Genomic DNA, 18232 nt, shown 5'->3' with positions numbered 1-18232 from the left:
GACTCTGACTCGTCTCAGTGTTTTGACTTTGACTCGTCTCAGTGTTTTGACTTTGACTCGTCTCAGTGTTTTGACTCGGCCTGTCTTACTGTCTCTTTAGAAGGTCCATGGACGTCTTCTCCACCTCCAGTCTCGCTCTGACAGCTTTCACTGTGGATGCCTCAAAGAGCTCTGCCCCCCTGCAACACACACACACACACACACACACACACACACACACACACACACATTAATATGATGTGACTCTGTGTGTGTGTGTGTGTGTGTGTGTGTGTGTGTGTGTGTGTGTTAATGTGTGTTTATGGTGTGATTGTGTACCTGGAGGCCAGTAGTTGTGTATTTTGAAGGTCCAGGACCACATACAGGAAGTAGTGACTCCTGAAGACTCTCCTCTGAAGCAACAGGAAACAGAAACAGACGCCATCCCAGATGATTCCGGCCTCGTCACTCGGCAACTCACACTTACTGCTTTGCTGCTCCGCTGCAGGAAGTGATGCGTACATAAGCAACACACAGACAGACAGACAGACAGACAGTGAGACAGACAGACAGACAGACAGACAGTTAGACAAACAGACGGCTGACTTACGTTTTGTGTATCCTTTGATGGTGCAGGCCAGACTGAAGAGTTGAATCAGCCAACAGTGATTCAACACCAACGACTTGATGAAACCACAGGCCAGGATCTGACCACAGACAGGCAGAGATACAAACAGGTGGAGACAGGAAGACAGTTTAGGTTCACGAACATGTGGCTCTGAGTACTTTAATAAAGACCAGCATGATGATGATGATGCATCTTACCGACAAAATGTTCTTCATGGTGATGACGAACACGTTGTAGCCAATCAGACAATCCCAATACACCAGGATGGATTTGACTGGTTTCAGCAGCAGATCTCCACCCACCAACAGGAAGTAGAAACACGCCACCAGGTAACCCATGCAGAAGATACTGATCCTGGAACAGGAAGTAGAAGAAGATACTGATCCTGGAACATGAGGTAGAAGAAGATACTGATCCTGGAACAGGAAGTAGAAGAAGATACTGATCCTGGAACATGAGGTAGAAGAAGATATTGATCCTGGAACAGGAAGTAGAAGAAGATACTGATCCTGGAACAGGAAGTCGAAAGAGGTACCTGCTGAGGTCTGAGCTGAAGGAGTTTGTGGTGAACCTGCATGCCAGCAAACGTTTCACCTAATAACTTTATAGAAATAGCCGATCTTCATGCTGATAGTCTCGTTTACTGATGTAGGTCATATAAATGCATCAGTATTTAAAACTGAGACTGGTCCAGAACCAGTAAAAGGTTTAATGGTGAATATTCAGGTTTAACTTCAGGTAGCTGTGGCTCCGCCCACTCACCTGGTCGTCCCAGTGATGAAGATGATGGTGAGGACAAACCAAAACATGTAGCTGAAGATGATCAGCTTCATCATGTCCAGGTAAGACCTGCTCACACAGAGGGCACAAGTCAGACAGACAGACAGAGAGACAGACAGACAGAGAGACAGAGAGACAGACATACAGAGAGACAGACAGACAGACAGACAGACAGACAGACAGACAGACAGAGAGATAGAGAGACAGAGAGACAGACAGAGAGAGAGATAGAGAGACAGAGAGACAGACAGAGAGAGAGACAGATAGACAGACAGACAGAGAGAGAGACAGAGAGACAGACAGACAGACAGACAGACAGACAGAGAGACAGACAGGAGGAGAATGAGGAGGGTTTACCTGCACAGCATGAAGTCAGGGCCTGTGTTGAGACGGAGTCGCCTGATTGGATCGGACACCTGTCCGTCATCCTCGTCCAGCTCACAGTTGTCTCCCGCGAGGATCTGAACCGACGACCGGAGCTCCTCCTCAAACACCTGCAGCTGCAGAGACGCTCCGAGGAGGAGCAGGAAATCATCTGAAAGATCAGGAAACACTTTATAATGAGGAGGAGCAAGAAATCATCTGAAAGATCAGGAAACATGATGATGATGATGATGATGATGAGGATCTTACAGAGGAGGAAGACTGGGTTCGGTGGTGTCAGGTGATCAGGGAGGAAGAGCCACTTCACCACGTTGGAGTCCATGTTGGAAGACGGAGGTCTCCAGGGATAATCTGTAAACACAACAAATATCAATAAAGTTTTGTTTAATAAAAAAAGGGTTTCATCCTAAATATTTTAATTCAGCCATTAAAAAGAAAATCATAAGCCTAGTTTAGCATAATGGCTTGAAGCAGAGAGAAACTGTTAGTATAGCTTAGCATAATGACCTGATGCGGGAGAAGCTGTTAGCCTAGCAAAGCACACGACTACAAGCAGGAGTAAGCTTTTAGCCTAGCTTAGCATAACGACTAGAAGCAGGTGATAGATTTTAGCCTAGCTTAGTACACCCTGAAACACCTTGAATACCTATTGCTGCTGTGAGGTCAGAACTCACTACTAGGCGATCCGAACGCAGATAATGTTAGGCTACCTTAGCATAAAGACATGTTTTTGAAACTGTGAAGTGAATAATCCCAACATCCGTTTGTACCTTTACAGGCAGCCGGAGGGAACCCGATGCACAGCATGTACTGGAAGCACAACAGCCCTGACAGGAAGTAGCAGTACTTGGGCCACACTGAGGCGATGTGCTTCCTGTCGCGCTTTGATAGGACGCCGATGAGGCCGAAGGCGTGGCCTACGGCAAACAGATCCATCCGCTGACCAATCACGTTCACGGCCAACAGGAAGCAGGTCTGAGGAAGAGCACGGGAATGTTTTTAAACAGGAAGACGTTAGCTTATTGCTAACCTCAGTGCGTGTCTCACCTCCAGTCCAAACTTGTAGAAGAAGTAGTTGAGGAAGTACTTGATACAGCTTAGCACGCTGTCGTCCAGGTGACGCCTGGTGATGTCATGAAACAGCGTTTTGGTAGGGGGCGGGACTTCGTTACGGCGGAGACGGTAGAGCTCCTGGTGTCTGTAAACTGTCACCTCGAAGGCTAACAGCGCTAGCATCATCAGGTTATTCTGTAGAGACAGGTTAGCATGATGCTATGTTATCAGAGCTAACATCATCAGGTTATACTGTAGAGACAGGTTAGCATGATGCTATGTTATCAGAGCTAATATCATCAGGTTATACTGTAGAGACAGGTTAGCATGATGCTATGTTATCAGTGCTAACATCCTCAGCTTAGCATGATGCTATGCTATCAGAGTTGTGTTGTCACTGCTCACCCTCAAGTAGTCAAGCAGTTTTCCGTCCGTCTTTCGAAGCCCCACCCACTGGACGGGGTCAACTGGACCCGAGTACAAAACTGAGTGAGACAGGTCGGTGCTGGAGTTACCTGGCTACAAGAGACAGACAGGTATGATACCGTTACAGGAGGTTTTTAAACTGTGAGGCACCTCAGATATTGATACTGGTGGTGGGGGGGCATGAGACAGACAGACAGACAGACAGGTGTTTGACTTGTTTAGATAGACGGATATAGAGACAGAGAGATATTGTTGCCGTTGTTACCACGGTGCAGTTGGAGGAGTATCTGATGGGCTGGACGATGTTGAGTTGGTACAACATCTTACAGACGGTCACCACACAGGTCCAAACTGTACAGACTCCTGACAGCAGGGGGCGCCACGCCCTGCAGGACAGAGCCCCGCCCACACACAGCACGAACAGCAGGTTAAACACGCACACCTGTAGAGGGACAGACAGGTTCATCAGACACACCCACAGAGAGACAGACAGGCGTAACACACACACATACACACACACACACACACACACCCCTGTAAAGAGATAGACAGGTTCAACACATACCTGCAGAAAGACAGACAGGTTCAACACACACACACACACACACACACACACACACACACACACACACACACACGCACACACACACCTGTAGAGGGACAGACAGGTTCATCAGACACCCCTGTAGAGAGATAGACAGGTTTAACACACACCTGCAGAAAGACAGACAGGTTCATCAGACACACCCACAGAGAGACAGACAGGTGCAGCACACACACACACACACACACACGCACACGCACACGCACACGCACACATACACCTGTAGAGGGACAGACAAGTTCAACACACACCTGCAGAAAGACAGACAGGTTTAACATACACACCTACAGAGAGACAGACAGGTTTAATACACACACCGGCAGACAGACAGGTCAGAGACAGGTCAAACTGACAGATAGACAGATAGACGCTGACCTCCTTCACAGAGACCCAGATGATGTAGGAGGAGACGATCTTGACTATGTGGAGTTCCAGGAGCCACCAGAGGAGGTGCTGCAGGCGCTGCAAGGAGAGGAGGAGGCGCAGGAACAAAACAGAGAGACGATCCACCACCAACCTCCAGGAGACCAGCACTGAGGAGGAGAGACCAGGAGTCAACTTCCTGTATGGAACTCAACTATTCTGATACAGGTGTGACGATGACGATGCAGTTACCTTTAATATGGTCAGACAGGGTTTCCCTCTCAAACACACAGGTGTACTCCTCCTCTTTTATCCATTTCTCTTCTGTCTCCTCCTCTCTTTCCCTTTGTCCTCTGCTCTTCTCCGCCTCCAAGAGGAGCTGAGGAGCTCCACACACCGACAGGTCAAACAGGCTGCCCTCAGAGTGGACCAACCTGCAGAGAGAGAGAGACACTAGAGGTGAGGGAACTATCTGCAGAGGTGAGGGAACTATCTACAGAGGTACGGGAACTATCTGCAGAGGTATGGGAACTATCTACAGAGGTACGGGAACTATCTGCAGAGGTGAGGGAACTATCTACAGAGGTACGGGAACTATCTACAGAGGTACGGGAACTATCTGCAGAGGTATGGGAACTATCTACAGAGGTACGGGAACTATCTGCAGAGGTACGGGAACTATCTGCAGAGGTGAGGGAACTATCTACAGAGGTACGGGAACTATCTGCAGAGGTATGGGAACTATCTGCAGAGTTGAGGGAATTATCTACAGAGGTACGGGAACTATCTGCAGAGGTACGGGAACTATCTGCAGAGGTATGGGAACTATCTACAGAGGTGAGGGAACTATCTACAGAGGTACAGGAACTATCTGCAGAGGTATGGGAACTATCTACAGAGGTGAGGGAACTATCTACAGAGGTATGGGAACTATCTACAGAGGTGAGGGAACTATCTACAGAGGTACAGGAACTATCTGCAGAGGTATGGGAACTATCTACAGAGGTGAGGGAACTATCTACAGAGGTATGGGAACTATCTGCAGAGGTGAGGGAACTATCTACAGAGGTACAGGAACTATCTGCAGAGGTATGGGAACTATCTGCAGAGGTGAGGGAACTATCTACAGAGGTACGGGAACTATCTGCAGAGGTATGGGAACTATTTGCAGAGTTGAGGGAATTATCTACAGAGGTACGGGAACTATCTGCAGAGGTACGGGAACTATCTGCAGAGGTATGGGAACTATCTACAGAGGTACGGGAACTATCTGCAGAGGTGAGGGAATTATCTACAGAGGTACGGGAACTATCTACAGAGGTACGGGAACTATCTGCAGAAGTGAGGGAACTATCTACAGAGGTACGGTAACTATCTGCAGAGGTACGGGAATTATCTACAGAGGTACGGGAACTATCTGCAGAGGTATAGGAACTATCTACAGAGGTACAGGAACTATCTACAGAGGTACAGGAACTATCTACAGAGGTGAGGGAATTATCTACAGAGGTACGGGAACTATCTGCAGAGGTATGGGAACTATCTGCAGAGGTATGGGAACTATCTACAGCGGTGAGGGAACTATCTACAGAGGTATGGGAACTATCTGCAGAGGTATGGGAATTATCTACAGAGGTACAGGAGCTATCTGCAGAGGTATGGGAACTATCTACAGAGGTGAGGGAACTATCTGCAGAGGTATGGGGACTAGTTGTAGAGGTCTGAGTACTTGTTGCAGAGGTATGGGGACTATCTACAGAGGTCTGAGGACCAGCTGCAGAGGTTTGGGGACTATCAAGGGACTAGTTGTAGAGGTCTGAGTACTTAGTAGTTGTCAGAGATTTCTGATTGGTCAGCAGATTTAGGATATTTGGACAATGATTGGATAGAATAGGCCAAATGTTGTTAAGGTGCTGATCTGTGACCTCTGACCGGTAGAGTTGTGTGTTACCTGGTGATGGTGCTGTTGTGTGTGTCCACCACAGTCTTCAGGTCAGTCAGCTGCAGGAACGGCTTGTGGAAGTAATGTAGGTGTACAATGCACACCTGCAGAACGGTTAAGAAAGAAAGGTTAGGAGTCAACTTTCACATCACATTTAACAGGACGGTTCTGTAGAAACATGTAAAAAGTACCAAAAGGAACGCAGCAGGGATGAAGATCCTGGTGAAGAGAACAGGAACTGAGAACTTCTCCAACCCAACATCCTCCAACCTGAACAGATAATAACAACATTAGAGATAGTGGAGACAGTGAGTACCTGTGTGTACTCGTTTGTATCTTTGAGTACCTGTGTGTACTCTTTTGTATCTTTGTGTACCTGTGGGTACTCTTTTGTATCTTTGAGTACCTGTGTGTACTCTTTCGTATCTTTGTGTACCTGTGGGTACTCGTTTGTATCTGTGAGTACCTGTGTGTACTCCTTTGTATCTGTGAGTACCTGTGTGTACTTAATCCAGTGTAATAGCTCCAGGTGTGGAGGGACGAGGGGAACTGGAAGGTGTAGACCAGGATGAGGACCAACATGGAGTAAACCACCACGGCTACCCAGAAACCCCTGAGCATGGCACGCCAACGCTCGTAGTTCAACTACAGAGAGAAAGACAGTTAGAGAGACAGTGAGACAGGTAGGTAGATGCTGTAAGACATCAGCTTCCTTTGTTGTACTTTCACGAGGAATCTGATGTGTCACCTTCCAAAGATCCAATCAGTGATCCAAACCAAACAGTAGCCCCGCCCACCGACACGATTCAGGACACAGGATTGGACGATTCAAAGTAGTACAGTGGTATTTAAGATTCAACGTGGTACAATAGTACTATAAGATTAAAGTATTACATTAGTAGTAAAAGTACATAAGTACATAAAGTCCTGAGTTTCAAAACTCTAAATGTGTCTCGAGACCAGGTTTTAAGTGTATTCAGTAGTAGTACCATATATAATATATCAGTACAGTGATAGTACTTGTAGTACTTGCAGTATTACCTGGTAGAGGGCGACGCAGCAGAGGAACATGACCATGTAGATGACTTTGTAGAGGACGATCTTTCCTTCAAAACTAACGAAGAAGAACATCGTTCCACAGACGTAGATCCAGTATTTAACGAACATCCTGGTAACCACAGCAACCAGAGCCTCCATCTTGACTCCTCCTCCTCCTGTGTGCAGGAGCAGCACCTCCTCATAGGACACCTCTTCCTCCTTCTTCTCCTCTAACGGACGTAAAACAACAAGAGTCACATCGACAGGTGAGCAGTGAGACAGGCTGGTGAGTGAGACGGGTTGTCTTACCCTCCATGTGGATGGTGATGTTAGACAGCTGCGTGTCTGCCTGTCTGTCTGCCTGTCTGTCTCTCTTCTCAGTTAGCGCCTGACGCAGCAGCAGCCAGAAGGTCAACAGACACAACAACTGTAACAAAAACAGACGCAACAACTGTAACAACAACAACAACAGACACAACAACTGTAACAACAACTGCAACAACAACATACACAACTGTAACAACAACAACAACAACAACAACTGTAACAACAGACAACAACTGTAACAACAATAACAGACACAACAACTGTAACAACAACAGACACAACTGCAACAACAACAGACACAACAACAACAACTGACAACTGTAACAACAACAACAGACACAACAACTGTAACAACAACATGTCAGATTTAACATTAGTAGTAGTAGTATTAGTAGTAGTAGTAGTATAGTAGCAGTAGTAGTAGCAGCAGTATTAGTAGTGGTGGTAGTAGTAGTAGTAGTAGCAGTAACAGTAGCAGTATAAGTAGTAGTAGCAGTAGTACTAGTAGTAGTAGTAGTGGTAGTAGTAGTAATAGAAATAGTAGTAGCAGTAGTAGTAGTAGTAGCAGTAGCAGTAGTACTAGTACTAGTAGTAGTAGTAGCAGTAGTAGTAGTAGTAGCAGTAGTAGTAGTACTAGCAGTAGTAGTAGCAGTGGTAGTAGTAGTAATAGAAGTAGTAGTAGCAGTAGCAGTAGTAGTAGTAGTAGTAATAGTAGCAGTAGTAGTACTAGTAGTAGTAGTAGTAGTGGTAGTTGTAGTGGTAGTAATAGAAGTAGTAGTAGCAGTAGTAGTAGTAGTAGTGGTAGCAGTAGTAGTAGCAGGTAGTAATAGCAGCAGTAGGAGTATTAGTAGTAGCAGTAGCAGTAGTAGTAGTGGTAGCAGCAGTAGTACTAGTAGTAGTACCTTGGAGGCCAGCTCCCTACAGGGATCCTCTTTCCTCGGGAACAGTCCCGGTACTTCCTGGATTGAGGGGAAGCTGTAGACGTACTGCATGATGACCAGCAGGTTGCCGTAGGCGACCAGCCAGGGCGATGACATCAGTGTGTACTGACGACGCTCTCGCATCATCCAGAGGACACACGACCACAGAAGCAGGACACACGTCAGCCAGGACACGTAGGTGATGGGCCACGCCATCATGGAGATCAGAGCACAGATGTAGCTCTGTTTGAGGAGGAAGCTGAACGCCATGGATGCAGCACTGACTCCCTCCTCCTCCTCCCTCCTCCTCCTCTCCTCCTCCTCTTCCTCCTCATCTCTCCTCCTCCTCTCCTCCTCTTCCTCCTCATCTCTCCTCCTCCTCTCCTCCTCCTCCTCCTCCCATCCGTCTCCTTCAAACACACACGTCTCCAACGTGTCTACAGCATCAAACACACAGAACAGAACCAGCGTCATGTCATCATCATCACACCTGTACCTGTCTGCCCTGTGACATCATCATCACACCTGTCTGTCCTACAGGACACCTGACAACAGTCAGCTCTAAAGTATCCTGATAAAACAGGTGTAGTGAGACCTCTTCAGGTCGTTCAGTGACTCTGAACCTGAACAGCTAAACAAACTCACCTGATTGGCTCAGAGAGTAGTAAGGTGTGGAGTAAACATCCAATCCAAGGGCTGTGCTCTGAGTGGGCGGGGCAAAAGAGTCAGAGGGACTGTCATTGGTGGATGACACCTAGAGACGGACCCAGAGAGAGTATTCATGAACCAATTGAAATAATGAATGAATTAAAACATAATAATATTTGGTGTTTCCGTACGTCTCTGCACTCGGGACTGTCATGAGTTCTCCTCCACAGCTCCCTCCGTCTCTCCGCTGTGATGTCACCGCTGACCTCATCTCTCAGGTTGATGGTGGCGGGGATGACGTCACAGCTCACTCTGATCGCCGACTCTGCCCTCTCTACGCCCCCCCACCACCACCCAACGCCGTCGATCAGCTGCAGAAACATGTGACACCCGTCAGCCAATCAGAGCGGGGGAGCGTTTGTTTGTGAAGTTATTCAAGTTTTAAAACCTTATAGGCGTTCACCTCTGCCACATATGTTTGCAACATATCCTTTTTATTGAGTTTTAAATGTTGCTGTTCATGTTTACTATTTATTTTATTGGTTCTTTCTTTTCTCATTATTTGTGACATGTTTGAAATAAATCTGATCTATCCAATGACATCATGCAGTGACATAAAGTGACGTTACGCCCATCTTTCATCAGGCTGAAGACCCACCTCTTCAGGAAGTGCTACCCTGAGCCTTCCACTCACCACTTATTGTTTTCATACTAGCTTGTTTCACTTATTGTATTCGTATTACTTATAGCACTAACTGTTTCTCTTGTTTCTGTACTTTGGCTCTGAGTTATGCTCTGCTTCAGGCTCTTAGATGCTTGTTTAAAGGAAATGTACTTATGACTTCTGGTGACTAGTAGTTCTTTTGATTACTAATGTTGATGCACTTATTGTAAGTCGCTTTGGATAAAAGCGTCTACTAAATGACTGTAATGTAATGTAATGTAATACTGCAACATCATGACTAGATGACATCATACACAGACATTACAACATGCCGTGTGACATCATCGCGTGTTGAGTGACATCACCTGGTTCCTCCACAGAGTGGCCACAGTGTTGTAGAGCAGCAGCAGCATCAGAGGACTGGTGACGTGGAACCAGCTGAGCTCAGAGTTCACCTGCATCCTCCAGGGGGCGGAGCAGTCCACGGAGACCACCGGCAGCAGGCCGAACACACTGCACAGGACACAATCAATCAATCAATCAATCAATCAATAGATAGATGGAGGTGTGTTACCTGGTGGAGGTGTGTTACCTGATGGTGGTGTGTTACCTGGTGAAGGTGTGTTACCTGATGGTGGTGTGTTACCTGGTGGAGGTGTGTTACCTGATGGTGGTGTGTAACCTGGCGGAGGTGTGTTATATGATGGAGGTGTGTTACCTGGTGGAGGTGTGCTATATGATGGTGTGTTACCTGATGGTGGTGTGTTACATGGTGGAGGTGTGTTACCTGGCGGAGGTGCGGTTGGGGGGCCACACCTCCTGCAGGGAGGGCAGCTGGTAACAGTAGAGGAGCAGGAAATGGGATGAGGAGTAGAGCAGTGACATCACAGACACAGATCTGAAGAGGAGGGGCGGGACTTGACCTGACCACGCCCACCAGGTGCACAACACCTGGAAACAGAGGAGGTAGGGGAGGGAGGAGAGAGAGGGGAACATGATACCTGGAGAGGAAGAAGAAGAAGAGAGGAAGAGGAGAGATGACTTCTCTTCACAAAGAAGAACCTCCTCATTCTGGTCCAGAAATAGCAAAGTGGTTCACAGTCTTCACTGATGGAAGTCTGACCATCAATACCAGTTCAATCATCAAGACCAGTTCATCCATCAAGACCAGTTCACCCATCAAGACCAGTTCAATCATCAAGACCAGTTCACCCATCAAGACCAGTTCAATCATCAAGACCAGTTCACCCATCAAGACCAGTTCACCCATCAAGACCAGTTCAATCATCAAGACCAGTTCACCCATCAAGACCAGTTCACCCATCAAGACCAGTTCAATCATCAAGACCAGTTCAATCATCAAGACCAGTTCACCCATCAAGACCAGTACAATCATCAAGACCAGTTCACCCATCAAGACCAGTTCAATCATCAAGACCAGTTCACCCATCAAGACCAGTTCAACCATCAAGACCAGTTTAAGCTTCAAAACCAAGTTTCTGATGGGTTCTACTGGTTACATTAAAATATCTACTGAGTTCTACTGGTTACCTTAAAGTACTCAACTGGGTTCTACTGGTTACATTAAAATATCTACTGGGTTCTACTGGTTACGTTAAAATATCTACTGAGTTCTACTAGTTACCTTAAAGTACTCTACTGGGCTCTACTGGTTACCTTAAAGTACTCTACTGGGTTCTACTGGTTACCTTAAAGTACTCTATTGGGTTCTACTGGTTACGTTAAAATATCTACTGAGTTCTACTAGTTACCTTAAAGTACTCTACTGGGTTCTACTGGTTACATTAAAGTATTCTACTGGGTTCTACTGGTTACCTTAAAGTACTCTACTGGGTTCTACTGGTTACGTTAAAATATCTACTGAGTTCTACTAGTTACCTTAAAGTACTCTACTGGGTTCTACTGGTTACCTTAAAGTATTCTACTGGGTTCTACTGGTTACCTTAAAGTACTCTACTGGGTTCTACTGGTTACGTTAAAATATCTACTGAGTTCTACTAGTTACCTTAAAGTACTCTACTGGGTTCTACTGGTTACATTAAAATATCTACTGGGTTCTACTGGTTACGTTAAAATATCTACTGAGTTCTACTGGTTACCTTAAAGTACTCTACTGGGTTCTACTGGTTACCTTAAAGTACTCTACTGGGTTCTACTGGTACCTGTGAGTCCCAGTAGGACCGTCAGCAGGACTTTTCCTCCAGTCGCTGTCATGTTTCCCATCATCCTCCTGGTTTTACACATCAGTAACTCCAGTTCAACCAGAACCCTGTTTCTGCTGCACTCCTCCTCCTCCTCCTCCTCCTCCTCCTCCTGTCCGAGTACAGAGTCCTCCTCAAACATCAGCTCCTCCTGCGTCTCCTCCTCCTGCTGAGGCTGAAACACACAGACGTTTAATTCTTCTTCTACTTCTATACAAACATCTAAACTCCTCACATATCACCTGAACATTCACATATCATGTGAAACAATATAATTAATATCTGTTTGTCCACCTGTGGACATCTTCATCCTCCAGCTGGACGAGGAGGAAGAGCAGGAGGAGGAGGAGGAGGAGGAGGAGGAAGAGCAGGAGGAAGAGGAGGAAGAGCAGGAAGAGGAGGAGGAGGAGGAGGAAGAGCAGGAGGAGGAGGAGGAAGAGGAGGAAGAGCAGGAGGAGGAAGAGGAGGAAGAGCAGGAAGAGCAGGAGGAGGAGGAGGAGGAAGAGCAGGAGGAGGAGGAGGAAGAGGAGGAAGAGGGGGAAGAGCAGGAAGAGCAGGAGGAGGAGGAGGAAGAGCAGGGAGAGCAGGAGGAGAAGGAGGAAGAGCAGAAAGAGCAGGAGGAAGAGGAGGAAGAGGAGGAAGAGGAGGAGGACTTCATGGTCTGGTTTCATGTTAACAAACAGACCCCGACAGTTCAGCTAATAAACTGATTGAACCTGAAACCTAATCATTATGTGTGTGTGTGTGTGTGTGTGTGTGTGTGTGTGTGTGAGAGAGTGAGAGTGTGTGTATGTGTGTGTGTGTGTGTCCTGATGTAGTCACATAATGAGGTTACATTTAATAAATAGCTTACTGAGTTACACACTAATAGACAGGAAACCTCGTTAAGAAACAAGAGGAGACGACTTAACCTGGTTTCACCTGCTTCATTAGTGTGTGTGTGTGTGTGTGTGTGTGTGTGTGTGTGTGCGTGTGTGTGTGTGTTACCTGCGTGTGTGTGTCTGCATTCAGTCTTCCGATCAACCTCCAGGTCAGCAGACCAACAACCAGCACACCGACATCTGGAAACACCTGTCTCACTGCCGAGCCTGCATCACTTCCTGTCAGACTGACGCAGACAGAAAGAGAGAGAGAGAGAGACAGAGACAGAGAAAGACAGAGAGAGACAGAGAGAGAGAGAGAGACAGAGACAGAGAAAGACAGAGAGAGAGACAGAGAGAGACAGTTTGTATTCAGTGATGTATTATGATGTAATAAACAATGTTTTTGAATAATAAATCAACATGTTTCAGCAAAAAACAAAAAAGCAAATACATTTAAAACAATGAACAAAAAATGGCTAATAAATATAAATATATATACATATAAATATATATACATATAAATAGATATATATTTATATGTATATATATATATTTATATATTTATGTAAACAAAAGAGGAAAATAAATCAACGAAAATGAATTATTTTTAGTTTTAGTTTCACTGATGACTTTTACATGTGTGTGTGTGTGTGTGTGTGTGTGTGTGTGTGTTCTTGTATTTTGGTCCTGTTTGAGGGTTCAGACCTGGTTCAGGGTTCAGCTTAGAGTCAAGTTTAGGTTTAGAACAGGGAATGTAATACGTCAATGAGGGTCCTCACAGAGACAGAAGTACAGGGATGTGTGTGTGTGTGTGTGTGTGTGTGTGTGTGTGTGTGTGGGGGGGGGGGGGGGTGTATATATATATATATATATATATATATATATATATATATATATATATATATATATATATATATATGTATATAATTTAAGTTTATATTAGCGTTGGGCAACGGTTAACATGTTTAATCTTGATTAATCTCATTGTTATGCTCAAAGTTCAATAATGAATTAAAAGTAGTGTATTACTCACTTGTATTTTAAAGTACTGCTATATGAACAACAGTACAATAACATTTGGTTTGAATCACTTTAAACAGATCAGGTTCTTGTTCACAGCAGTATTCTTCACATAACGTCTTTCTTACCTCACCAGGCCGAGCTGAGCCAGAGTTTTCTGCCACGATGTACCTGCAGACAGACGGGTCATCATAACACAGAGAGACAGACGGGTCATCATAACACAGAGAGACAGACGGGTCATCATTACACAGAGAGACAGACGGGTCATCATTACACAGTGAGACAGACGGGTCATCATTACACAGAGAGACAGACGGGTCATCATTACACAGAGAGACAGACGGGTCATCATAACACAGAGAGACAGACGGGTCATCGTTACGGTTGGACAGACAGACGGGTTGACAGACAGACAGACGGGTGAACAGACAGACAGGTTGACAGACGGTGTCTCACAGTTGGCCTCTGGCTGCAGGGTGATGGTGGTCAACTGGAAGAAGGACTGAAGCAACAGGAAGAGGAAGCTGGAGACGATCACGACAGACAGACAGGATCGAACTGCGTTACCTAGGAGACAGACACGTTACTGAGGGATCGAACCGCCGGCATCAACCACATTAAGAGAAGGACAGGGGGGGACAACCCAGGACCGGATCTGGGAGCCTCAGAGACCTTGAAGACAGTCCAGAGTCAAAACTTCCTGACGGGGGACACCACTGACAAGGGACATCACTGGTGAGGGACACCACTGACAAGGGGGACTCCACTATCAGGGGACACCACTGACGAGGGGGACACCACTAACGGGGGACACCACTGACGGGGGGCACCACTAACAGGGGACACCACTAACGGGGGACACCATTGGCGAGGTGGACACCAATAACGGGGGACACCACTGACGAGGGACACCACTGACGAGGGGGACACCACTGACGAGGGACACCACTGATGAGGGGGATACCACTGACGGGGGACACCACTAACGGGGGACACCACTGATGAGGGACACCACTGACGAGGCGGACACCACTGACGAGGGACACCACTGACGAGGGGGTTACCACTAACGAGGGACACCACTGACGAGGGACACCACTGACGGGGGGGCACCACCTACGGGGGACACCACCTACGAGGGACACCACTGACGGGGGACACCACTGACGAGGGACACCACCTACGAGGGACACCACCTACGGGGGACACCACTAACGAGACAGAAACTGAACACACAATAGGAGGTGCTGCAGGATATTTACAATAAGGAAAGGAGTGATGTCACAGCAGGAGTCATCACATCTGTTTCCTCAGGAACATCCTTCAGGAAACAATCACTTCCTGTGTGTGTGTGTGTGTGTGTGTGTGTGTGTGTGTGTGTGTGTGTGTGTGTGTGTGTGTGTGTGAGAGAGCCTCAGGCAGCAGAGTGTCTCTCCTCACACAGACAGACAGTTTACAGCAGGTATAACATCATGACTAAATAACATGTAATTAAGATGATGTCATCAAACAAACAGCTGGTTGTTGTATGAAACAAAGAAGAGTCTCCTCTGTCTCTCTGTTAGTGTCCTCGTCTCCTTGTCTCCTCTGTCTCTCTGTTAGTGTCCTCGTCTCCTTGTCTCCTCTGTCTCTCTGTTAGTGTCCTCGTTTCCTGTGTCCTCCTTTCCTCTGTCCTCGTCTCCTCCACATAAACATTATAATATGAAACGATTGATTTCAGATTATTGATCAGATTTCTTTCAGTATTGATCAGTATTGATCAGTAGTATTGATTAGTATTGATCAGTATTGATGAGTAGTATTGATCAGTATTGATCGGTATTGATCAGTATTGATCGGTATTGATTAGTATTGATGAGTATTGATGAGTAGTATTGATCAGTATTGATCGGTATTGATCAGTATTGATCGGTATTGATCGGTATTGATCGGTACTGATCGGTATTGATCAGTATTGATCGGTATTGATTAGTACTGATCAGTACTGATCAGTATTGATCAGTATTGATCAGTATTGATCGGTAGTATTGATCAGTATTGATCGGTATTGATTAGTATTGATCAGTAGTATTGATAAGTATTGATCAGTATTGATTAGTAATATTGATTAGTATTGATTAGTATTGATCAGTATTGATCAGTAGTATTGATCAGTATTGATTGGTATTGATTAGTATTGATCAGTAGTATTGATCAGTATTGATCAGTATTGATCAGTATTGATTAGTATTGATTAGTACTGATCAGTATTGATCAGTATTGATTAGTATTGATCAGTATTGATCAGTAGTATTGATGAGTATTGATCAGTATTGATTAGTATTGATTAGTACTGATCAGTATTGATCAGTATTGATCAGTAGTATTGATTAGTATTGATCAGTATTGATCAGTATTGATCAGTATTGATCAGTAATGATCAGTAGTATTGATTAGTATTGATTAGTATTGATCAGTATTGATCAGTAGTATTGATTAGTATTGATCAGTATTGATTAGTATTGATCAGTATTGATCAGTATTGATCAGTAGTATTGATTAGTATTGATCAGTATTGATCAGTAGTATTGAATAGTACTGATCAGTATTGATCAGTAGTATTGATTAGTATTGATTAGTATTGATCAGTATTGATCAGTAGTATTGATTAGTATTGATCAGTATTGATCAGTATTGATCAGTAGTATTGATTAGTATTGATCAGTATTGATCAGTATTGATCAGTAGTATTGATCAGTATTGATCGGTATTGATCAGTATTGATCAGGTGGTACCTGAGGAGGAGGGGTCTGGCAGTAGAGGCAGCAGCAGCAGCAGGAGGACGTAGACCAGAGAGAATCCATTAAACCTCAACACACAAGCTGTGAACACACCAATCAATGAATCAATGAATCAATACAAACACCAATCAATGAATCAATGAATCAATACACACACCAATCAATGAATCAATGAATCAATACACACACCAATCACAATGATCAGTTCATATCCATGTAAATATGGACCAAACATGTAAATGAGCCCGTCAGTGGCAGGAAGCCAGGGAGTTAACAAAATAAAAGCTCTTTATCAGTTTAACCAGCAGGTCTGTGATTCTCATCTCTACAGAGCCCTGGTTATATACATATACATATGATATATATATATATATCAAATTATAATGTATATAATGACTGTTTCTCTGATCTTTTAGTGAACATGTTCTATGATCACAGCGTAACTTTGTCAATAAAGTTGTTCAGTTTGAATCTGACAGAAGATTCATAAACAGTCTGAAGATGAACGTCTTCCTCTTCCTCACAAACACACATGCTGAGCTGTAAACAGTGTGTGTGTGTGTGTGTGTGTGTGTGTGTGTGTGTGTGTGTGTGTGTGGTGGGGGGGCAGACAGGAAGAGTGTGCCCCCCTGTTTAAATTCCCCTCCCCCAAAAACACACACAGATTGGTTCCACTTTCTCAGGTAACAACATCTGGCTGTGTGTGTGTGTGTGTTGACACATTGCTTGCTTACCACACACACACACACACACACACATTCACACCTCCCCCTCTCTGTGGAATGTGGGACCGTTTTAAAGGGAAATTCCACCTAAAAGCTGAATGTACGGCTCCACATGGATGTGTCATCAGTTCAAGGGCACTTCAGCAGGAGAACGGACGGGAAGCTAGCCGACATTTTAAAGAATGAAGACGTTTGACGTTCTGTGACTGTCTGTTACAACAGTGAAGTCACTTTACTAAATAAATGCGACACGGTTTACTCATGAAAAAGATAGCTGCATGTTAAAGAGGAAACTTTACTCCTCGTAAAGTCACACTCGTTATAAAAGTGAGTCTGGTGTTTTAACTGATCAAAAATGAAGATTATTGATCACATTCTGTTCTTGATACTTCTGTCAGAAAAGTAATTCTGTAAATTTGTTGTATGATTGTGTCAAACATATTTATTGTTGAATTAAATAACTGTAGACACTACTCAGGGTTAAACTAACATTAATTCCTGCAGACATTACTCAGGGATAAATAGTATTAATACCTGCAGACTTTACTCAGGGATAAACTATCATTAATACCTGCAGACATTACTCAGGGATAAATAGTATTAATACCTGCAGACATTACTCAGGGATAAACTATCATTAATACCTGCAGACTTTACTCAGGGATATACTATCATTAATACCTGCAGACATTACTCAGGGATAAATACTATTAATACCTGCAGACATTACTCAGGGATAAACTATCATTAATACCTGCAGACATTACTCAGGGATAAATAGTATCAATACCTGCAGACATTACTCGGGGATAAAAAGTATTAATACCTGCAGACAGTACTCAGGGCTAAATTATCGTTAATAC

At 44.8% G+C, this 18232-nt stretch overlaps 1 protein-coding gene across 1 annotated transcript in view; it reads right to left on the bottom strand.

Annotated features, from left to right (window-relative positions):
- Positions 1-51: 51 nt before the first annotated feature.
- LOC137890532 (piezo-type mechanosensitive ion channel component 2-like) overlaps positions 52-18232 on the bottom strand; it is a gene marked incomplete at its 3' end in the record, with an annotated part of 20422 nt that continues 2241 nt past the window's right edge. Inside the window, 28 exon segments of the mRNA XM_068734645.1 lie at positions 52-179; positions 319-481; positions 590-686; positions 805-961; positions 1370-1456; positions 1745-1922; positions 2021-2122; positions 2542-2746; positions 2819-3019; positions 3230-3343; positions 3516-3692; positions 4230-4387; positions 4470-4651; positions 6169-6263; positions 6351-6429; positions 6656-6804; positions 7201-7427; positions 7507-7624; positions 8427-8881; positions 9090-9198; positions 9284-9463; positions 10122-10269; positions 10544-10757; positions 11940-12153; positions 12966-13086; positions 13990-14032; positions 14321-14431; positions 16639-16725. Coding sequence (XP_068590746.1) covers positions 52-179; positions 319-481; positions 590-686; positions 805-961; positions 1370-1456; positions 1745-1922; positions 2021-2122; positions 2542-2746; positions 2819-3019; positions 3230-3343; positions 3516-3692; positions 4230-4387; positions 4470-4651; positions 6169-6263; positions 6351-6429; positions 6656-6804; positions 7201-7427; positions 7507-7624; positions 8427-8881; positions 9090-9198; positions 9284-9463; positions 10122-10269; positions 10544-10757; positions 11940-12153; positions 12966-13086; positions 13990-14032; positions 14321-14431; positions 16639-16725 — 4299 coding nt within the window.

The sequence above is a fragment of the Cebidichthys violaceus genome, unplaced genomic scaffold (assembly GCF_023349555.1).
Source record: "Cebidichthys violaceus isolate CVI_PGR_0920_01 unplaced genomic scaffold, fCebVio1.0.p SCAF_657, whole genome shotgun sequence".
Classification (NCBI taxonomy): Eukaryota; Metazoa; Chordata; class Actinopteri; order Perciformes; family Stichaeidae; genus Cebidichthys; species Cebidichthys violaceus.
Note: the sequence above shows the minus strand (reverse complement) of the source record. Positions and strands in the feature narration are given on the sequence as shown.